The sequence below is a fragment of the Trichoderma camerunense genome (assembly GCF_050948025.1).
Source record: "Trichoderma camerunense strain CBS 138272 chromosome Unknown V8C40scaffold_8, whole genome shotgun sequence".
NCBI lineage: Eukaryota > Fungi > Ascomycota > Sordariomycetes > Hypocreales > Hypocreaceae > Trichoderma > Trichoderma camerunense.
Genome location: NW_028145362.1, coordinates 1666533 through 1688400, shown reverse-complemented (window position 1 = coordinate 1688400; position 21868 = coordinate 1666533). Strand labels below are relative to the sequence as shown.

The 21868-nt window shown below is 44.6% G+C and overlaps 9 protein-coding genes across 9 annotated transcripts; 5 read left to right on the top strand and 4 right to left on the bottom strand.

The window, feature by feature from the left end:
- Nucleotides 1-4154: 4154 nt before the first annotated feature.
- V8C40DRAFT_274852 (GMC family oxidoreductase) lies at nucleotides 4155-6096 on the top strand (the record flags this gene model as incomplete). Its single annotated transcript, XM_083220646.1, has 3 exons — nucleotides 4155-4379; nucleotides 4504-5158; nucleotides 5216-6096. The coding sequence occupies 3 exons, from the start codon at nucleotides 4155-4157 to the stop codon at nucleotides 6094-6096; spliced, it is 1761 nt and encodes a 586-aa protein (XP_083073954.1).
- A 1032-nt stretch (nucleotides 6097-7128) lies between these two features.
- On the top strand, nucleotides 7129-8204 carry V8C40DRAFT_244748 (SGNH/GDSL hydrolase family protein). The gene is made up of 2 exons (XM_083215731.1): nucleotides 7129-7440; nucleotides 7505-8204. The coding sequence occupies exons 1-2, from the start codon at nucleotides 7317-7319 to the stop codon at nucleotides 8146-8148; spliced, it is 768 nt and encodes a 255-aa protein (XP_083073953.1). The 5' UTR covers nucleotides 7129-7316; the 3' UTR covers nucleotides 8149-8204.
- V8C40DRAFT_244744 (Alpha/Beta hydrolase protein) lies at nucleotides 8169-9844 on the bottom strand. The gene is made up of 4 exons (XM_083215730.1): nucleotides 8992-9844; nucleotides 8747-8936; nucleotides 8421-8697; nucleotides 8169-8365 (listed from the first exon to the last, which is right to left on the bottom strand). The coding sequence occupies exons 1-4, from the start codon at nucleotides 9641-9643 to the stop codon at nucleotides 8270-8272; spliced, it is 1215 nt and encodes a 404-aa protein (XP_083073952.1). The 5' UTR covers nucleotides 9644-9844; the 3' UTR covers nucleotides 8169-8269.
- A 97-nt stretch (nucleotides 9845-9941) lies between these two features.
- On the top strand, nucleotides 9942-12737 carry V8C40DRAFT_244742 (uncharacterized protein). Its single transcript, XM_083215729.1, has 2 exons — nucleotides 9942-10596; nucleotides 10653-12737. The coding sequence occupies exons 1-2, from the start codon at nucleotides 10144-10146 to the stop codon at nucleotides 12630-12632; spliced, it is 2433 nt and encodes an 810-aa protein (XP_083073951.1). The 5' UTR covers nucleotides 9942-10143; the 3' UTR covers nucleotides 12633-12737.
- Nucleotides 12738-12756: 19 nt separating this feature from the next.
- On the bottom strand, nucleotides 12757-13858 carry V8C40DRAFT_287373 (SDR family oxidoreductase; the record flags this gene model as incomplete). Its single annotated transcript, XM_083222715.1, has 4 exons — nucleotides 12757-13381; nucleotides 13451-13619; nucleotides 13705-13754; nucleotides 13818-13858. The coding sequence occupies 4 exons, from the start codon at nucleotides 13856-13858 to the stop codon at nucleotides 12757-12759; spliced, it is 885 nt and encodes a 294-aa protein (XP_083073950.1).
- Nucleotides 13859-14247: 389 nt separating this feature from the next.
- On the top strand, nucleotides 14248-15798 carry V8C40DRAFT_244738 (uncharacterized protein). The gene is made up of 3 exons (XM_083215728.1): nucleotides 14248-14711; nucleotides 14765-15078; nucleotides 15175-15798. The coding sequence occupies exons 1-3, from the start codon at nucleotides 14267-14269 to the stop codon at nucleotides 15370-15372; spliced, it is 957 nt and encodes a 318-aa protein (XP_083073949.1). The 5' UTR covers nucleotides 14248-14266; the 3' UTR covers nucleotides 15373-15798.
- Nucleotides 15799-16420: 622 nt separating this feature from the next.
- On the top strand, nucleotides 16421-17628 carry V8C40DRAFT_244735 (S-adenosyl-L-methionine-dependent methyltransferase). The gene is made up of 5 exons (XM_083215727.1): nucleotides 16421-16511; nucleotides 16564-16671; nucleotides 16744-16994; nucleotides 17055-17178; nucleotides 17252-17628. The coding sequence occupies exons 1-5, from the start codon at nucleotides 16456-16458 to the stop codon at nucleotides 17532-17534; spliced, it is 822 nt and encodes a 273-aa protein (XP_083073948.1). The 5' UTR covers nucleotides 16421-16455; the 3' UTR covers nucleotides 17535-17628.
- Nucleotides 17629-18579: 951 nt separating this feature from the next.
- On the bottom strand, nucleotides 18580-19653 carry V8C40DRAFT_265739 (uncharacterized protein; the record flags this gene model as incomplete). Its single annotated transcript, XM_083219683.1, has 1 exon — nucleotides 18580-19653. The coding sequence occupies one exon, from the start codon at nucleotides 19651-19653 to the stop codon at nucleotides 18580-18582; it is 1074 nt and encodes a 357-aa protein (XP_083073947.1).
- Nucleotides 19654-20446: 793 nt separating this feature from the next.
- V8C40DRAFT_287371 (ABC transporter substrate-binding protein) lies at nucleotides 20447-21719 on the bottom strand. Its single transcript, XM_083222714.1, has 2 exons — nucleotides 21098-21719; nucleotides 20447-21043 (listed from the first exon to the last, which is right to left on the bottom strand). The coding sequence occupies exons 1-2, from the start codon at nucleotides 21694-21696 to the stop codon at nucleotides 20557-20559; spliced, it is 1086 nt and encodes a 361-aa protein (XP_083073946.1). The 5' UTR covers nucleotides 21697-21719; the 3' UTR covers nucleotides 20447-20556.
- Nucleotides 21720-21868: the final 149 nt, after the last annotated feature.

The following is a 21868-nucleotide window of genomic DNA, read 5'->3' as shown; positions in this document are numbered from 1 at the left end:
ACTACTATGGCCAAGCTTTACATTATTTGTCAACTGTTACATCTTGCAGATTAGACAATCACGGTCCGCGCCTTCAAATTATGTTCCTGGCCCAGACGCAGAAGACTTCGAAACAGATGTCAAATGGCCCCAGTCGCCCTAGGGAGCAAGCTTCTTCACAAAACTTCATGTAGATGTACTTGTACTCATCTGTCACATTCATAAACCCTTCTCTCATCAGTTTTGACGATTTATTTTGCGTCTTAAAGACGCAACGAGAGAAACAAAAACTGCAAGTCCACTGGCGGTAATTCAACCACGGCTAAAGATTTGACAACGAGTGTGTATGGGTCTCTCCAACCCGAGGGCCAGGCGCTCAACTGAATCGTTGTCACAATCGTCTTCACTATCTTTCCTAGTTTGTTCTTCTCTTGTGCCTCTATGTTCGAGTCTCACTTGGCCGATTTTCTACCTAGGATTGGCTGATACTTGCAGGTAGGGTATGTGATGCGGCTGTTACTGATCAATATCTGTAGTTATAAAAAAAGTTCTTTATATCGTTGTTATGAGGATGATATCGCGAATATAGCTTTTACTTATGTTGAACGATATGACATCGCGAACGTGTGAAATAGGCAAGTGTTTAATGATGCCGCCTAGTCTATGTTTCACATGTTATCTACCTGTCTCGATTACAATCGAGGCGTCAGAGTTCAAATGTTGAACGGTGCGTGAAATGGATAACACTCTCTTCAAATATATGTATGGATAGTGTTTGTCAAAACGAAACATATTCTTGATGGGAGAAATATACTGTTTTTGAACGTAAAGGTAAGTGAGAGATTCATGTTACTAGGGAATCATGTAAGACAACCTAATGATAGCAACTCCTTAAGAGAGAGAGAGAGAGAGAGAAAAATTGAAATCTAGTGAAAGAAAGAAAAGGGCAAAGATTGTATAGTTTGATTGGATGGTTGGTTTATTATTAATGCTTACTAGGTAGACTAATAACATAAATTGTCACCAAACAATGTGAAGTACGAGCTGCTAATTCCAGCTCTAGCATTTGCCATATGTCATACTTGCAAAGATGATGCGATTGTATCAATATGAAGACCTGTATCAGGCTGTGGAGAAATGCATATTTGAGATGTGAGAGGGGAATAGGTCTTGTATTTTGGCCCAGTATCTGGAAATCCTTGAAGTAGGAGGGTCTTACTAATAACCTAGCTACTATAAGACGAATCGAGCTATTAGGTGTTTTCCATATCACATCTTACTCACTTCTCACACTCGTATGTATCACAAACGTTCACATTATAGCCCCGGAATTTACTCAGCAGTCTTAGAACTTTGTATCATCGTAAATCACTGGTGAACAGTTTCAAAGAAGCTCCATGGTTCCATAAGGTTCATATAAGTCTAACGAATTTGAGAATGCGGGAGTGTATAAAACATACTATAAGTCAAATCTCCTCCAACAAGTTTCCAAAGGTAGATTAGAGGTTAATGAGAGAGCTTATAAGAGTATTAATCTTATACTCAATATTGCTCCTGTTCTACTTTTTAATTGGCAGCAAGGCATGCAGCGGCACCAGAATTGCAGTACTTCAGACCGTTAGTCATATCGTAACTCTATATATTCAGCAGCACTTACGTGTGAACAAGCATCCGAGGGGTTATCACACTGGTTTGGAATGGAATTGGCAAAGCAATTGGCAAGAATTTGGCAATTAAATGCGTCGCCAATACAACAACCAATAATGTGATTGTTGCAATTACCGAAACAGCCAAGTGGGACTGTCTCCGCGAAGACGCTTGCGGCCTGAAAGATTGCAATTCCGAGTACAACAGAAGGACGCATTGTGATATATAAATTATGTAGTCAAAGGTATTTCGAAGAATTGAATGGTCGATACAATAGTAGCGATTTTGCTTGCTGAGTTGTGGTTTTCGTTGTGAGTCTTGACAACCTTATTTATATGTTAGTTTATTGGTATTCTTTGTCTTGTCAACTTCTTCAACTAGCGGTGGAGGGATTATCCAATCTTACGTTAGCTATGATACGAGAAGATCCACGAACACTTTCACTTTTACAATACACCTGCTGGTTCTGGCTAAAGGGTCCGCTTATACATACGACTACAGAGAGTTGTCATCCAAATAACTTTACATTTGGCAGGCGCTAGCAAAATACGAATTGACTGACAGCCTATCAGGAATTGCCTTTCGTAAATCAGGGTACAAATTACAACCTTGATCTGTGACATGTCGAACTTCTGAGATGCATGGTTTGCATATGCTTGATTAGACAGGTAGTTAAAAGTGTAAGCTTACTCAATAGTTAGGCAGGTGGTTAATTATTTGAATGGTAGCATTTATCAAAACGTAATGTATATGAATAATGCAAACAGAAACGGTCAACTTTACCTACGGAGCGACTGGACATGTTCTAGGTCAGGGTAGTTTCAAAGCTTATACTTAGACTAGTATAACCTCGTTAATTCAACTGTGGTGGCAGGTTTCTGAATACGAATCAAGTTTTCACCAAGCTTTTATATTTTCCAAGACATCATATGCACTTCCCTGAACACTCAGGTTTATCCATACGACCTGTTTATCCTGAGCTACCCCTTATGTTTTCCTATTTCGTGCATGAGTTTTTAAGTATGTTGAAACTGTAATGCCATGAAATTTGTGATCAATTGCATATGTGAATATGATAACAGATCTCTTTACAAAATTGTTACTCAGGACGCTTTGATTCCAGTAATCTTAATTGTATTCTTGCAAACTGGAGGAAAAGCAATCATATTTACGATAGTTGAGTGATAGTGTAACCACCAGTGAGCGATGTCTATGATTTACCCTCCCTACCCCTAACATCAAGAATGGTCACTAGTATACCTGCTTTTGTCTAACAGAAGCATTTAGTCTGTGATACCATCCGTCTAGGTCTCAGCGATCGTTGATTGACACAATGTGAGATCCCATCGCCCCATAAACACATATTCGCGCATCGGTGAATGAAGGCTTTCAAACTGTGTTCCAATTTCGGGTCTTCTCTACATGGTATCTAATATCCAAGAACTGGCGCCATATATCATTCCTTTGGTTTCATATGTCCCGCTAGAGCTATGATAGGACTCAGTATGAAGTCTCTAATTTTTTGTGGTAAGATTAACCCTTACCCACCATCACAGCGATATTAGCTCTTTATGCAATCGCAACACATGAGCCTAATTTAGGCCTATCTGTTATTCACGCATATTTGCCTCAGCAAGCATAGCATGAACTTCACAAAACGTTTGGGCTTAAGGGAGCAAACGTGGTAATTGGGCATACATCGCCATGGGCAAGCTAATCGTAGCTTACGTGCATATACGTAATGGTAAAGTGGAATCGCCGTCTGATTTGGGCGCAGCTATTTATAGCGTCGTTATCGTTTAACTCTACTAACATGCTTCCTTTTAATTCGTCTTATTCCAGAAGCTGTGGTCCAATCCGCTGAGCTACCCACAGGCATAGCATAGTTAGTTCGTTCACCACAGCTGACATCAGCAGCCTTCGGATGTCGCTCAGATATCGCAGTTTGATTCAGTATTAAATCCATCTTTGATGAACATATCTCGCTACTATGAATAACATCATATATCAGGAACTAACAAAATTGTCCTTCATTTGTTATCATCAGTAGATGTGCTATTACTCTAGTGAAACGTCAGTTGCTGCAATTTGTGATACCTAAAATCGAAAGCCAAGAGCGCCGCTATTTCAGCATCATCAAGAACCTAGCTAACGACGGTCAAGCAACAAAAGATCTCAACTAGTCTTATCAGTGGTAAAAACGTAAGGGTACCTACTCTAATGGATGATGTTAGTGGCTTTCATTGGTCTAAGTGTCGTGCGTAATAACGCCACTGGTGCGATATAGTGTTGACATTGAGTTAATATGTCTGATTGTATTGCTACTGCTGACCCATATCCACAAAATACGCCCAATATTGGGCTTTGGTTAAGTATTCTTGTGTTAGTTGTAGAATTGAAAGAGACCAAGGCAATATGCTACGCTATATAAGAGTAAACTGACTACTTTAATCCGCCGCACTTTCGGCCCATCTGAGCCAAATACTTGAGATCGCTTGTGAGGGGCAGCGTCATCTAATCAAGATAAGATGTTATCTGCAAACTTGCTTGACGCATACGACTATATTATCGTTGGAGGTGGTACAGCTGGCTTAGTTGTTGCATCTCGTCTGAGCGAAGATCTTCATGCCACTGTCTTGGTTATTGAAGCCGGAAAAGATCATCGAGATGATCCACTAGTATCGACTCCAGGGTTCCTCCCTTTGCTATGTGGCAACGACAGCTACGATTGGAAATTCACCTCGACACCTCAGGTAATTATTGCCCTTCTAATTCAAGTTTGCCCCGATTCAGTGATCAATTAACATTGGAACTTTTGCTCGCGCAATTTGCGGCTTTGAGAAACCCGCATGCTGATCATTTTCCCGATATTTACAGCCTGGCCTAAACAATAGGGCTCTCAGCTTAGCTCGAGGCAAGGGTCTTGGTGGCAGCTCAGCCATTAATTTCATGCATACTGTCTATCCTACAGCGGCATCAATCGATGCATGGCTTAAACTAGGTAACCCAGGGTGGTCATACCAAGATCTCGCACCCTACTACCAGAAGTTTGGTACAAGACATGCCCCAACCGACGAGATACGCGCAATCACTCGTATGAAGAGCCTAGACGACAGCCTTTCCGGCTATGGACCTATCCAAATGTCTTACGGTCAAGGATTCAGTGTTACCAACTCTGCGTGGATGGATGCACACATTTCCCTGGGCTTGAAAGAGACAAATGATCCGATATCAGGGAGCGTAACCGGCGCATTCCAGAATGCCGCAAGCATCGATCCAACCACTAAAACACGCAGTTACGCAGCTTCAGCATATTATAATTCCGAGATCAGACAAAGGTCAAACTTGACAGATCTAACGGAGACCATTGTGCAAAAAATCATTTTACAGGGCCAAGAGCCAGACGTTGTTGCGACGGGAATCCAAGTACGCGAAATGAACGGAACCATCAGCACTGTGAAAGCTCAGCGAGAGGTTATTCTTGCTGCCGGTGCAATTCAATCACCTCAAATTCTAGAAGTTTCAGGTGTTGGTGGAAGCAAGTTGCTCGATGCTTTGTGAATTGATGTTATTCTCGATATTCCTGGAGTTGGAGAGAATTTACAAGACCATGCTCAAGTGTGTCAAAGCTACGAAGTGAAGGACGGTATACCATCGATCGATATGTTCCGGGATCAGGAGCTTGTCGGTGCTGCTATCGCCCAGTACCGTACCAACGGAGATGGTCCACTAGGTACCAACGCTTCTAGTACTTCCTATTTACCAATCATCGACAAGAATGGTCCATTGTCCGCAGAATCAAAGAGGATCTTACTCGATGAATTCGTGACGGATTCATCAGAGAGGAACGTGATACTGAAAGAGTTGTTGATGGAAGCTGGCGCTCCCGCTTTATCATATGTCACTTTTCCATGCCAAATTAACACAGACATTGAAGATCTTACCAGCTTTTCGAACTATACTGCACCAGCCAAGCCAGAAAACTATTTCACGATACTTAATGCGCTCGGACACCCGTTCTCACGCGGCACCTGCCATATTACTTCGCAAAACATTGACATCCCTCCTACAATTGATCCGGGATATTTTAAGCACCCGGTCGATTTGGAAATCCTGAGCCGAAGTGTAATGTTTGCGGAGAAGCTTATGGCCACTGAACCTTTAAGTTCAACTATTCTTGCTCAACCAAACGGCAAGCGCCTTCCAGCAACGATACCAAGTACACTTGAAAATGCCAGGCATATCGTTGAGGAGCGTGTTATTTCTAACATGCATCTATGTGGAACATGCCCCATGATGCCACGCGAAGAGGGTGGAGTAGTTGACAATCGCCTCTTGGTTTATGGCACGAGGAACTTGAGAATTGTTGACGCAAGCGTATTCCCGCTCATACCAGTCGGCAATATCATGACGACCGTATACGCGGTTGCAGAAAAAGCGGCAGATCTGATAAAAGAGGACCAGAAGTAGATATTTAGGGTCTACATGAGTTATATAGTAGGATTGAGTCTAATATCTTACGATACAGGCCGTAGCTCATTGTCCAATACTGAAGCTTTTTTTATTCTGGCTACTTTATCACACCTGGGTGGGATCTGTCTAAGCAAATACACATTGCGCGCGAAATGCTATATTTTCCACACGCTAGGTCGCGCTGCCAGCTTTTACTTTCACATAAAAAAAATTTCTAAAAAAAAAAAGCTCCGATATTCATCTCAGCTAACAACCTTCCAATGACCGGTAAACAGCCCACGCCTCGTTTTCCCACTGATAATTAAATTTTGGGAATAGTGGATGACTCTACTTAGCGGCAAGGAATGCTATGACAGCGTAAGTTCACGGGGTTGAGATACACGGCTCTAACAGTAATTTCGTTGAGCAGTTTGTGCACAATGTCTACAACAAGCGTTCTGACGCCTAGCGCGGAAGCATTCAAGCGATTTTTCTTTCCGATCAATCGTTAACAAAGCAATTGTCGAGGCTAGCAGACTGTCCCAACACACGCCAACCACACCCAGTCCGCCCCAAGGCATAGGAGCAACTGGCCTAACATTTCTGCATATTTATATTGCTGAACTATTGAAGTCAGTCAAATGGCCTGGCGACAGCTCTTTGAGCAGTGAGCATCCAACATGATTGACGACTCAAGCCATGAGCTGACTTCAATCTTTGGTACCTCTATTGGCGCTATTCCCGTCATTTCTGCAGCAGGCTACGCCATTCAGTGGTTCATTCGAGATGGTTCATCTAACGCACTTGAGCACTGGAAGACGGACGAACACATGTATTAATCCGCTAGATAGTGGTCCATGTGAAAATAAGGAAATCGTATCCCTCACTTTGTCAGCTTCAATGTTAAAATAGGCTTGATAAACCAGAATGGAATGTATTTAGTATTATATGGGGTGAATTGCCGAGTAGTGCTCTGGGGTATTTGCCGATTAGTGTTGTTATGAATAGGGCGCGGCGGGGTTGCATTTGCCTTTTGAATCCGGTGGGTGTCGGAGCAACATCGTTTCTAGCAATGCCATTGTGGTAGTCGTTATTCGCGCGGGGAGAGGAAAAGTCACGCCTATTACATTTGAGGAAGTTATCCAAGAGAATTCTATTGTTCTTGTCTCTTTTTTCGCTTGTATAGTGGGCTTTAAAAGTGCTGACTTCGCCGCTGTCTTCTCCCCAACAGCCCCAACATGAGACCCTATAGGCATTGCATTCGAGCCTCTGCCAATGTCATATTATCGATCGCACACCGTCGGATGCTATTGCCTATAGCATATCGTGGAGATCCATTTCGCGCTTATTGCTCTGGTCAACGTATGTTTTGCTGACATTCATTCCCTAAGCAAACATAATAGGGCGATGATCTGACTCCCAATAGTACCTAGCAGCAATGCGTCAATTCACACAATGCGCCTGATGCCACTTGGAGGCTCGATTACATATGGAGTTGAGTCCTCCGATAAAAATGGCTACAGAAAGTATCTACAGGATATGCTTATCGCAGACGGAAATAATGTTACCATGGTTGGATCGCGAAGCGCTGGTTCCATGAGCAACAATGATCATGAGGGTTGGCGGGGCTTTAGAATTGATCAGATAGAGAGCAAAGCCAAGAACTCTGTTCAACATCTCATGCCGAATCTTATTACGATCAATGCAGGCTCCAATGACTGCATCCAAGATTTCGATATTGAGCGTATTGGTAAACGAATGGGCAATATGCTTGATGTTATTTGGGTTGCATCTCCAAATTCAACCATTATTCTATCTAATCTGATACTCAGCCTAGACACTGAGGTTGAGTCGCGCATAGAATGGGCCAACGATCAATTCCGGGGAATAGCACTCTCGAAGCAGAGTGAAGGAAGAAGGATCGTCTTTGCCGATATGCATAGTCAATGGGGACCAAAAGAAAACGACATAAGCGATGGGACCCATCCAAATGATCAAGGATATTATAAAATGGCCAAAATCTGGTACAAGGGTGTTCTAGAAGCTATGAAAAAAGGGTTTATCTCTTAGCCTGATAGTAACTTAGATGATCTAGATGTATTGAACTAAAACTGTTTACTCATGGACCAATTGTTGCAACTCAAGAGTCGTTTTATAGCAACGCAGAATTGACTATAGAGATCCGTAATACTTATGAACATGTAAAAATACTGTGGATACATTTGGAAAAGTCCTCGATGTCCTCTAAGAATAACATCGGTTGCTCCAGCCTCGCAAAATGCCCTCCCTAGGTACCTTGATTAGCGATCGCTGTGAAATAAAAATGTTTGTGTAGACCTTACTATCTCATGTGCTTTAAAGAATACTAAATTCGGGTAAAGCTGATAGGCCCAGGCTTTAGGGAGCAAAGCAAGATCGCGCGAAAATTGCGAATATCCAAGCGGTTTTTCTTTCGATATGGGGATGGGATTTCCTTTGAGCAGTGTTTGTAGGACCTGTGCGTGGTATAGGCTGCGAGGAAACGTATCCGTGAACCAATAGAAGCTTGCCATAACTAAGATGGTGTCGAGAGGCAATGGTTCTCGTTGATCAACCCACTCAAGGAACTTCTCGCCAATCCTAGTCTCCTGTTAGTTAAACATAAACGTTGATTGATGGAACCAATCACCAAGCTAGCAAAGAGAGCGGATTGGAAGCAATAGCCAACCCAACAGTAGCAGGGCGAGTGCCATGCTCAAGTGCAAATGCCAAGCCAGTTTGAGCCCAGGTTTCAGTTCGCTCCATTTCCCGCAGCTCCTCGACAGACACACCATCGGACGAAGGCGCAATTTCTCCGGGATTCAGCGTCAGCATATTGACTATAGTGAGTTAGATATACCTTCTCTTGTCTTGTACCTCCAAAGAAAGGCTTACCGTGAAAAGCCTTACACTCTTTGTATTTCGTCGACATAATCCTTGCCAACATACTGCCGAGATCGCCGCCCTGAGCAACGTATCCCTCGCTGAACCCAAGGTCCATCATCAACTGGTGCATGATTCGCGCAGCCTGTTCCAAAGTCATCTCGACATTCTTACTAGGACTGCCAGATAGTCCGTAATTTGGCAGTGATGGTACAATGACGTGGTATGGTAGAGTTGCGGGTGTGTACTTGTCGAGAAGGAGCTCCATCATGGGTAAAAGCTCGAAAACCGAACCCGGGAACCCATGTAGGAAAATGAACGGGATAGCGTCCGTCTTCGAGGAGAATAGAGCCAAGAAATGCACCTCGATTTCCCCAGAGTCCGGGTCATCAACAGTCATCTTGAAGTTGGGGAACTTATTGATCCTCGCCTCTTGTTGGCGCCAGTCAAACGCCTCAAGCCATATTTCTTTCGCTTGGCTTAGCCACTCGCGAGACACTCCAAAGCGGCGATCATTGTGCTGATTCCACCATGTCGCAGGTCCGATCTTTGACAATTTCAGGAGCTCATGAAATTCGGACAATTTCTCTTCAGGGACATGCATGATGAAAGGCTCAGGCCTGCCTGGCATATTAGTTGGCGTAACATTGAAATGGCCTGTCATACTGTGAGCCTTGGGTGTGGGGTTATTTGAAGTTTAGGAACCAGAATATTGATGCAAACTGTGTTGAAAGAAGTTGATAGTATGTAAGATTTGAAGAGAAATTGACTGGTTTTTATAGCCGCATAGTTTAAGAACTGTTGCATGTTGGAATATAACAATATCCGATACCTCGGACGAAGCTTAACGGCAGCTCAGTCCAGTTCGTACAGTGAGAGGGACAAGTGGGGTGGTTTAACGTCATTAGGCAGCGCTCTGTGTCTCAGTCTGTCCACCGAGCCTTCGGTCGAAACGAAACAAGGCGGACGGTTTCTCATGCACGTAATCAGGCTGCATCCTCAGCTGTCGCGCCGTTCATGCGACGCGTATCCGTACTTCGAAACGTCTCTGCTCTCGAGTTTACGGCTTAGAGGAGTCTCAGTTCCGTTTCGAACAATATCCTGGCGGCCTGCCATCAGAACCACGCTTTAGGTGCCAGTGCAGGATAAAATAAACTTCCTCGCATGGACGCAGCGTCAATCAAGCCGTCTGGGTCGCCACATGCGTCACGCGGCGAGGAGCGCGAAGGCGATGGCGGTTCTCAGCCAAAGAGGAGAAAAGTACGAAAAGGGACGAGGAGCTGCTGGGAGTGCCGGCGACGGAAGATGAAATGCATATTCGGGTCGCCGGCAGACACTGCCTGCATCAGCTGTAAGCGACGTGGTGCTAAATGTGTTGACCAGCAGTTCCCCGAGCATATCTCAACGCCTTTGGACCGTAGCCTTCAGATGGGAGACCGAGTCGTGAGAGTTGAAGCACTCGTTGAGCAGTTACTCAACACAGTCTCTAATAGCTCGGCCCCTTGCTGCACATGCGCGACGGCACAAGACAATGGAAAGTCTCGTCATGACATTACTAGCCCTGCTATTAATAGCCCTTTGCTTTCGCCATCGCAAAGTTCATATGAACATTTAGATGTACGTGTTCAACGCCCAGAAGGCGTTTCAGAAGACCTGCTCACTTACTTTGTCAGCACGACGAGACTCCTCAATACGAAATCTTGGACGGCAATGGCAGCAGCAGACCTTCTCATCAAATATATGATGAAAAACGTTCTATTGGACTAGGGCAACGCCTTGCATTATCCCAAGTTCTATATGAATCCTTACCTACGCCACAGGACATCGAGATAATTGCCAAAGCGCGGGGTGACTTGTCTTCGCGTTTTTATCAAATGCTGACTGTCCCGTACAATGACCTTGACCAGAGCGACCCTCAGTCGTTAGATAGCCTACTTGAGCGGCCGGGACCAAATGCCCACCCTGTTCTGATAGGGTTGTACATGCTCAGAATTGCTACTTTCTTGCAACATCTCCATCCGGATCTTCATAAAAACATCAAAGGATTATCAGAACCTCCGCGTCAGATGATGAACCGCCTGTTCAGCACCGCCATCAGCCTCGTAACCATGAACGAAAGTCTTATCAGCAGCATTGAAGGACTGGAGTGTGTGATGTTAGAGAGTTTGTGGTATACAAATGGCGGAAATCTGCGCAAAGGCTTGGTTGCAATCCGGAGGGCCATAACCATTGCGCAACTGATGGGGCTTCATCGCTCCTCTAGTGGCCCGCCGCAGTGTAAGCTTCTCAACCCAGAAAAGAAAGTTCATCCAAAGTTTATATGGTTTCGTATTGTATTTGCGGAACGACACCTTTGTCTCATGCTGGGTCTACCTCAGAGTACAGTCGATCACAGTATGGCTTCCAAGGATATGCTCGAAAATGATACCCCCATGGGGCGTCTTGACCGCATGCACTGCGTTATTGCATCTCGTATACTGCAGCGCAACCAGTCCGACCCAAGCCCCCACGATTTTGCATTAATGATAGAATTGGACAAAGAGTTACAGAAAGCGGCTGAAGACTTGCCTAGAAAGTGGTGGCTTCACTCAAACCTGGCAACAACCTTGGACAACCCTGGGACGCTTTTCTGGGATATGCGGCGGCTATTCCATCAGCTATTTCACTACACTCTTCTCAACCAGCTTCATCTTCCCTATATGCTCCGCTCCTCAATCAACGGACGCGAAAACCAATACTCACGGATTACCTGTGTCAACGCCTCCCGAGAGGTTCTCTCGCGCTTTATAACATTCCGAAGCTCCGACCGTATTGCTTTCTGGTGCCGGACACTGGATTTTCTCTCTCTGATGGCGGCTATGACACTGTTGATAGCGCATCTTGACGGGCACCGTCAAGCTTCTATGTCTCCATCACGCGCGCAGCTGCAGCAGGTAGCAAGATCAGAGAACTTGCTAACGCACCAACGTCCCGGGGACCGCGCGATGATAGAACAAGTACAGGAAAGTATAGAGGAAGTCAGCCGACAAAACGGGGATGCACTAGGAGCACGGAGTGCAGAGCTGCTCCGACGACTACTGTCTATTGAAGCCGAGGCAGCCGAAGGCCATAGAAGAAGTGTGGACAGCGTAGCTGTGCGGATACCAGCGACTGCTGAAGATCTGGTGGACGAAGAGAATGAAGAGAAAAGCAGCGTTGTGAGCGTCTACATACCATATTTTGGTACCGTCAAGATCACTCATGGAGGCATCATCTGCAAGGAAACGCCTACAGCGCAAAAGCACATCGCATATACAGCTGATCAAGGCTGGTCACAAAATTCCGAACCAGATTTTGTCGATAATACAGTCGAAGTTCTAAAGACTTCTAGCAGCGCTTTGGTCGATACAAACAGCAGTAATAGCCGACAAACAGATACAGCAGGAAAGCTCTCAGTATTGGCGCCTTCTGCCAGGGATTACAGTAACGCTACACAAGAAAACAGTATAACAGAGGGCTTTCTACAACAAGAGGAAGATCTTTTATTTACCAATGGGGCTGATGACTGGGTCTACCAAAGTGTTGACATGGCCTTTCTTGATTCCTTGGTGAGAGATGTTGAAGATGATCGGGGTGGAATGCTGGATAAGTGGGAGGAGCAGAACGTGCTCTAACTGACAGTAATTAACAAAAAGCTAAAGATATCTAGAAAGACAAAGGGCTAGGAGGCTACGGAAAGCATGTAAGACTGAACTATATAAATTTATACGTTTGTATAAGCTTTTGGGCCATGCCCTTTCACTCCAAGCCGTTATCCTTTCTTACAACCCTAGTAATCTCATTCCAGCCAATTATATCTTTAAACCCCCGTTGTAAAAAGCTTTCTCCCATCATACTTGCCCAATAGCCCTTGGATGCTCCTGTTCCCACCCAAAGCCATTCCCTCATTGCTCCAAATCTCAAAGGGCCCAAACCCCAGCCTCGACCTTTTTCCACTTCGTTTACCACCACCTTTGCATATTCCGCACCTTCCATCTGTTTTTGCGGAACCCCGAGCTCCATCTTCCCAGCCATAGCTTTGTATAAGCTGTTTTCAGGTACTTGATCCGTCCCGTTGGCTTCTAGTTTGCTTTCTATATAGCCGGTTGGGCATGTCAAGACCCGCACATCGAAAGGCGAAAGCTCTATTGCGAGAGTACGACCATATGAGTTCAGTGCTGCCTTGGTCATCGCATAGGGACCTTTGAATGGAAATGGTGTTACAGACGACGCCGATGAAATATTGACAATCGTGCCTTTGGCCGCAATGAGAAGCGGCAGTAGACTGGATACAACAGCCATAAGACCGAAGAGATTCGTGTTAAATATCGAGAAGATATGCTCTCGTGAGACATCGGCTAATGCGCCACGGGTAAGAATGCCCCTTCATGTAATTGTTAGTGATGTCCAAGCCCAAATGGCTGTAAGATGAAACAAAATTAATCCCACTTACGCATTATTGACCAAAACGTCCAGCTTACCATCACTGAGTTTTTCCACTTCTGTCTTAATTGCCGTGACGCTCTCTGGTTTGGTGACATCAAGAGATAATGTAGTCATCCCTGCCTTCTGAAGATGTGATATAGCTTCTATTTTGCGAGCCGTGGCGATAACATGGTAACCTATAAGCCGAAAGAAATAGAGAAGAGTGTGTGAGCAATTTATTCAGGTCGAGCATCGGCTTGCATATCGGGGTCGATAATTTACCTTGGGCTTGGAACTCTCTCGCCAACGCTTCACCGATTCCACTTGAACATCTAGAAAGAAAGAAGTTGTGTTAAAAATGTGGCCACGAGGTTCTTTATCACTGGCATGTATACCCTGTAATGAGCACTGTTTTGCGCTGGCTATTTGATGCCATGGTGGAGTTTTAATATATCCCTTCGAAATTGCAAAGTGTATGTTGGCATATACGCAACGGATTTCATGTGCAGAAATGTTGTCAATTATCCGGAGGAGTAGGCCAGATTTATAGCATACATACATACATATCACGGATGAGGCTCTCGATATCAATACAGTACTACTGCATTGTCTGATTTCCAAGTTGGGATAGTGGAGCTGCTTACTCGCCATGTCTAATCTTAACCACAAGTTTTGCGATCCTTGGATATGTTTCGACGATGCGGCTATGCCAAATTAGGCATTTGGAGCTGCTTATGCCCGGGGCTGAAAATGGGGCATGGCATGGGTAGTTCCGATTCACGTGCTCCATCAGCCCCGAAAAGCTTCCCCTGCTTCGTTTCTCTGATACAAAACTCCATGCTTCATGGACCACATTCATCGCAAGAGACCTGCTGCCGCGAATATTTTCTACTGCATGGCAATGGGTCCGAAAACAGAGGCATCACCAAGAATGAAGATCACAGAACATCCTGCAAGATGGCCTGAGCAACTGCCGGAACAGGGAAGACACAATGCCAAGCTCCGCCGCATCGTTGTTGCGCAACAACCAAAACTGCACTTCATCACTGCTACTCTGCCACAGGATATGAATAATGTACAGGCACTAAGCCAGATCAGATCGCATGTATCCAAGGAGTCTCACGCTCGCCGCCGCCGAGCTCTTGCTGAAAAGCTGGCGCTGTATCACGCGGACCGGACCAGTGTCAAACAACAGCTGTGGGCTCGTGTTAGCGATGTCAGTAAAGACGCCTGCAGTGTTTGCTTCCCTTGGCCTCTCTCTAAGGATGAATTCTTCTTGTTCAATTTCTGTACGCAAGGTTATTAACTCTAGCCCCTTGCCACGCCCTAACTTGCTCCATAGTTTTGGAATGGGTAATTCCGAATGGTTGGACCGAATGCATCACCGCAGAAGCCCAGCAGGCCTTCCAAAGAGGCATGAAGTCAGTTTTTCTTCCTGTTGCCATGGCAGACAGGAGCCTCTTTACGGCTGTCATGTATGTGTCAGCCCGAAGATACAGCCTTATTTCGAACAACACCGCAGAAGCTGAAAAGTATCACGAGCGGATGATACATTATCTTCTGCTATGCCTACAAAAAATAAAACTCGTCATAAATATGCAGGGTTACCCAACAGATGCAGCTATGGCCCTGGTATTGTGCATGGCTACTGAAGCAGTACGTATTCATTGTCATTTCCCACCCAAGCCTATGTGCGTTTCGCGCTCAAATAGGGCATTAAAGGTCAATATGTTGATAAACATTCGCTCATAGTACTGGGAGGGGCAACTGGAAGCATTCCAAATTCATGGGCTGGCCTTCACCGAAATGGCTGAAGCTCGTAGAGCATTTCCAGAGAGAGGGAAGGTTGATACATTTTTATTGGAGATGGCATCGAAATCTATTTACGATCCGAGGTTTAATATTGTGATGGGACCTTCTGATACGAGTGAGTTAAGCAACAAACATTAAAGAATGCGAGTTTCAATATTTTAGGCAAAATGCTCTGCCCTTGTATGGCCTAAACGGCGACTATTCTTAAGCCCCCACCTTGAGGACACATTCATGAGTTACTTTTCTTGAGAAAATGATGAGAGTAGCATACTTATCTTGCTTTAACCCTTTATGCTCTCTCGTTTCATCGTATCATTGTTTGACACAGGCAAGGCTCCGTGGAATAGGTAACGTACCATTGCAACCCAATACATAATACCCAACGAAGAAGCTCTTCGGAATTAAACATTGGGTGTAGAAACTAAGGCATATTACTATGGAGCTTATAATAAACAGTTATATGAGTACTGCTGAAGCTTCAGGTCCTCGACTTCCAGGCATGATACAGGCTTGGACGCTAAGATATAGGTAAGAACTGGCACGAGGTCGGGTACAAAATACCCTACAAATAATATGAACCTAATGCCTGTATATATATCCGGAATTGGTATTTTGCAAAATTTACAGTCGTGTAGGTATTTTTAACCGGTATTATAATGAGAATTTGACAACATCTTAGAGCGAGCCTAAGGAGAAGGATATCCCTGAGCCTTATTGGCTTGCTTTGTAATATATAATCAGTAGTCAAGATTGGGCATCGAGCTAGGCTGAGGCTGGGTGTCCTATTATACGAAGGAACCCTTGTTCTTAGATTGAACGAATTACACAGGCTACTGGCCTCAGAATGACCACTAACTCTGGTAGTAGCTTCGCCCCATTCCAAGGGGAAAGCAGTCGCGGCAGTTGAATTGAATAAGCCCTCTTTGTGAATAGATAAAGATATACTACTGAACTGAGTTGTTTTTGTTATCGTAATTATATCGGCTAGGTCGTTATATACCCCCCATCTATAACACCGAAGGCGCCCGCAATTGGCCCATTACTCGTACACATCGTCATCAGCTTACTGTGGGTCGGGATTTACTACTCATCTGATCTGATCTGCTTTCCTATATACTACTATAAAAGACACAATGCTGCCAATTGCTTCGACGCGCGGATTTGATCTCATGCTATTCCTTGCGCTGGCTCAGAGATTTAAACTTAAAGAATATATTTATCATGCCTGCTGCAACGGATGATTATGTGTTGGGGCGGGACCTGCATGGCTCAATCAGGTACGTGATATTTTTACTGGATGCGTAAACTGGCCGCTAATGCAGTCTCTAGATTAGAAGCCCAGCACCTTTTGTTTAAGATGCACAATGGTTATGCGTTGAACCCCAAAATACCTATTTCTTCAGATATGAAAATTGCCGAGATAGGGACGGGAACAGGGTGAGTCGTATGCTTTTTGTTGTTCATGCACAATTCCACGATATGTTGGCTGATAAGTAGATCTGGTTAAAGAATCTGGCTTCAAGACATAGCATCTCAACTGCCAGAAACTGTCCAGCTGCATGGCTACGATGTTTCAGCAAATCAATTCCCCCCCGCATCACTTTGTCCACCAAATTTGACGTTTGCTACACTTGATGCATTTGGGGATGTTCCTACACATCTTGTTGAGACATATGATGTCGTCCATTTGCGATTCTGGTGCGCCATTATTAGGGGCAACGACCCAGGTGCGCTTATCCGCCACGCTATAAGGCTACTGAGTGAGTTTCCTACCCATTTTGCTCCTGCATATATGCCAATTGTAGTACTTACTGTTGCAGAGCCTGGGGGATACTTGCAGTGGGAGGACGCAGACATGGGGAAACCGACTATGCGGGGAGACGAAGCAGAGGCCTTTCATAAACTTGGCATGTCGGTTCTCCGGACCTTTAATGTCTTGTTAGAGTGAGTCGCTATATCCAGCAGAATCACATTTCGTCTGGGGAGAAACTGTACTAATTACACACTTGTGATCTAGCTGGATTGGAGATATTCCAAAACTTGTCGCGGACCATGGATTAACAGTTGTAGATAGCGCAACTAGGCCTTTCGACTCTACTTTGGTACCCCTTACTATCAGGACATATTTGGCAGGTTGGGCTGAGCTTTTCCAGTTAGTAGGCAAGACCAAAGGTCCATCCCTTCCAACAGCCAGTGAGTGCCAGAGGGTTTTACTGGAACTAGACGCGGGTGTTAAACATGGGGCACTGTATTATTGGCTGCCGGTGAATCTGCTAGCTCAGAAGCCCAGTACAGAGTAGTCAGGTAGTCAAAAGAAAGATGTTAATAAGAGATCCTGAGAGCTGCACTTGTAAAGAGAGAGGTCCATAATTGCGAGAGAGCTGGCACCCTGGGCTGTATATATATTCATCAATAGGGTTTCATAAACCTGTCAAGATGTTATGTTTTAGAAACACTCTAGGTATGAATGTATGAGGAAGAAGGGAGCAGAATGTTGCGTGCAGTTAGGCCTGCGCTCTTGTTGAACTTTGGCATATTGGTTCTGACATGTGCCGCGGCATTTGCAACAATGAATCCCCACTTGTTGCGGGGAACTCTCTTAAAAAGCTAGCCAGCCTGATATTAGTACGTATTTGTAATGAATCGAGCACACCACTAAGTCACAGTTTGGGCAATTATTCCGATACGTTCTAATCAACTACCTAAGCAAAGGCAACTAACTGCGAAGGAAATAGCTGTTACAGTAGGTGGATTGTAATTCTATTACTAAAACAATAGCAGCCTATCACCCACTTATTGCCCAATACATAGGACGTTGGAGAAAACGTCGAGGGCTCTGCCATAAGATATTGATATGAGCTTCGGTGTACACGGAAACACTTTAAATTGCTAGAAAGAAGAGAGTTTCTCTAAGAGATTCCATCTTGAAACAAACAACGCCCTTCTCGTTCACAAAAGCATCCGTAAGACGAGCACTCTCGATCATCTTTCCCCCTTGTGTGACACGTCTCCAGGGGTCAGCTTTAGAACTAGTTGGAATATCACTGTAACAATTATACCACTCGTGAAATGCAAAACATTAAACTTAATCTATGCTAAAGTATTCAAATAAATGCAATGAAGCCTAGAAGACCTGAGCTCATATTATTTGGCCGCTGGTTATAATTTATCCCCGGCACGCTTCTCCGGGTGACTATGGAATAGTGGCTATACTGCGGCCTAGAGAATACGATGCGGCAGTCGCGAAACGAATCATAAACGTCCAAGAGTATAACATAAGCTTTTCATAACTTATGTGACGGATGACATTGGCTTGCTGTCAACATCAGTGAGCAGTAATGATTGCTAGAGGTATAACGCACAAGCGGCAGATCCTTGTGAGCTTGTTGTAACAGCTACAAGCTGGGCTCCAATGGTAATGTTACCATCCACAGGCACTTCCATGCCTCCTAATGTAGAGACATAGAGAACATTCTTATCATTAGAACCACGACCAAAAGCAGCAGATGTGGGCTCTGCAATTGCTGTGGAATTGACATTGCCGGCTATAATGGACCGCTGACCATTAATAGAGATGCGCTCCACGCCGTTTCCACTTCCGGTCACAAGAAAAATGTTTCCCTCGCAATCCAATGTAAAATCGTCATAGGTATCGACTGGCTCTAACGGTCGGGCTACTATTTCGATGTCTCCGGCCGGTGTCCCGTCATCATTGATCGCAACGCTGGCCAAAAACCCTTGGCCAGCATTGACAAAATAGAGTGTCTTTAAATCTCCATCATGATGGACATGTAGCCCATCCACTCCGGCCGGAGGGACAGGTGGCTCAGGTACAGCATTGGTCAGAGTACTGTTGATGACGACCTCGTAATTGCCCCGTGTATCAAGGCGATAGACAACGCCAGCATTGACATCACTCAAGAGGAATGTGCCCTCGGACTGAGACAATAAGGTAATACCGTTGAGAAAATTGGCGGACGCGACGTTAGCAATAAGACTAACATTTGGCGACCCAGAGAGCACGTTGCCCTGAACTGAAACACCATTCATATCGACACTCCAAACATTCCATGATCCAGGACCGACATCTCCAGTGGGAATGTCGAACCTTCCAGATATGACTGCAAAGACATCAGGCTCATATTCGGCGATACCGGCAAGACCGAGCGAATCGGTGAACTCGTGTACCAAAACCGCCTGGGGCGCTCCAGTTTCTGGGTCTGGATCAATCACGAAAAGTTGTGGCTCGTTAAGTAAGCCCGTGAGAATTTCGCCATTAGGTCGAACAGCGAGGTTTTCAAAAAAAGTTTCCGGGGGGAATTGAAACACCGTACGGACGGGGTCGAGAGACCTGGGCTCTGGCACAGCTATTCCCAAGCCGAAGAGGGTACAGAGAGCAAATGTTGCTGGGAGAAACATGACTGATGTGGTGCTGCTAGCTTAATTCGCAAGTGTCCTTTGGCTGATGAAGAAACTGTAATTAAGGAAGACTCTACAAAAGCATTATATACATTTTACAGCCGCAGCTGAGAGTCCTATTCGAACTGTCGGGCTTGTATGGAGTTACAATTAACTCCGCCAGACAACAAACTTGGTGACAGGCGGTGAAGTTGATCTCCGAAGAAGACTTTCTGATATCGCCGATCTAAAGGATTCTATGTTTCCAAGTCTTACTTGCAGGAAGGTCTTAAATTGCACTGTACTGACAGCCGTCTATTGTAAACATAGGCAAGGACCCGACAATACATTAAATTACGTTATTTGCCTCAGGGTTCGAAGTTATCCCACAAACAAGTAGGAAATGAGCGATGAAATCGATCAAATACATTTATACCCGTTATCCATGATGCTGAGAATAAGTTTTTATATTCTAGTGTTGCCTGACCGGTACTGATAAATCTCGTTGACAATAGGGGCACCAACCTATGAAGTATGAGTACCTGGACGTTCAGGGTCATTCCGGCTACAGTGCATAAGTAGGGGGCTGTGCCCGCAGTTTAATAGTAATAGACTAGGCCAATTGGTTATATTTCAACAAATTTGACGATTTAATGAGCCATCACAAGGCTCGATACTTCTTGGTTATACTGAAAAAGAAAGATGAGCATTGTATAAATGTCTCTGAGGTATGGACACGGGGATTCCCCACTTAATATCTGTAGATGGAACCCTCTACCCATATAAACGGGTTCATGCTACTTCAACGTATGGTCTTTTATTTTCTCCCAAACCCCATTAACCACCACATCTAGAGATCCAAGTGTTATCATAAACAGCTAGTTATAAAACATAAGAAGATATCCAATTCCGATCGCGTCATTTCTAAATATCATCTATCAATGGGCTTAGCCCTTGCGCAGACCCCAGGCGGTTCTCGAAGAAGAATCTCAATCGCTCAACAGTAACACGATCCTCCATAAACCGAGCAAATGCCGTCGGGTTTGTATGAGGTGTATGCATTATGTCAGAATATGGTGAGCCGGAAGACTTGATGTCCTGTCGAACACTCAAGCTAACAGTCTGTTGATATTCAGCACTAAGAAGATAGTTGTGGAAGAGTTTTGCGCCCTCTGGATGTGGCGCATTCTTCAGTATCGCAGCAGTTTGAGGCCAACTGACGAAATTTGCATCATTTGGGAAGGTAATTTTAATATTTTTGCCCGGGTTAAATCCGCCAAAGCTCGTAAATGTAGCCGACTGAGAGTAGTTGGCCGCGCTCACAATGGTAAGAGGGGTAGCAGTCCCACGAACCCATCGAGGATTTTGCTTCAAAAGGCCATCAAACCACTTGGTTCCAAGTTGTTGCATACTAATCATCATTTATTAGCCAAATATCGTTGTTGTTTCAAAACAGTCAACTCACATCTGATAAAACGCAAAGAGAACAGCATCATCGTCATTGGGATATGTTAGGACAAGTTTGTTCTTGAACTCCGGCTCCAAAAAATTGCTATAGGAAGATATATTCTTGACATTTGGTAGCTTCTCAGTGTTCCATGAGATGCTCCAGAAAAAGATGCTATACCCGTACCACGAAGCTGATATAGAATCCTTGAATGCGGGATATACCTTGTCAAATCCGACGGGGGCGTAATTGAGCAAGGCGCCTTCTTGTTGCCAACGCGGGAAGTCTTGAAGTGTCTGAAGAATTATGCTATCAACAGAAACGTCATTATTATATAATTGTTGATCGATTTTGCCGTCGAGATATTTCGAGAGGTCCACCGTAATATTTAGGGTCATCCCAGGAAAGCGGTCTTCGAAAGTGCTTTTTAGAGTCTCTTGTTGGTCCTTTTCGTCACCTCCATGCCACACGGTAACAATTCCACCCTCCTTGAGAGCAGCATGGTATATTTCATCAAGTGACCGCGTCTCAACCAACGGGTGTGAATTAAAGCCGAGAACAGTGTCATAAGCAAGAGACTGCCCAAGGAAGAGGGCTATGGTTAAAAGTCGAGACATGATGAACTGAAAGACTGTATGAGGAGGATTAAGTGGTGTTAAGATAAACAACGCCCATAAGTATGGTTCTACATCGAACATTTTATATTGAGCCATAAACTCTTTGCGATGACCCTTATTCTCTTTACGTTTTGAAACAAAGCTCACCGCCCCAGTCGCATTAGCAATCATC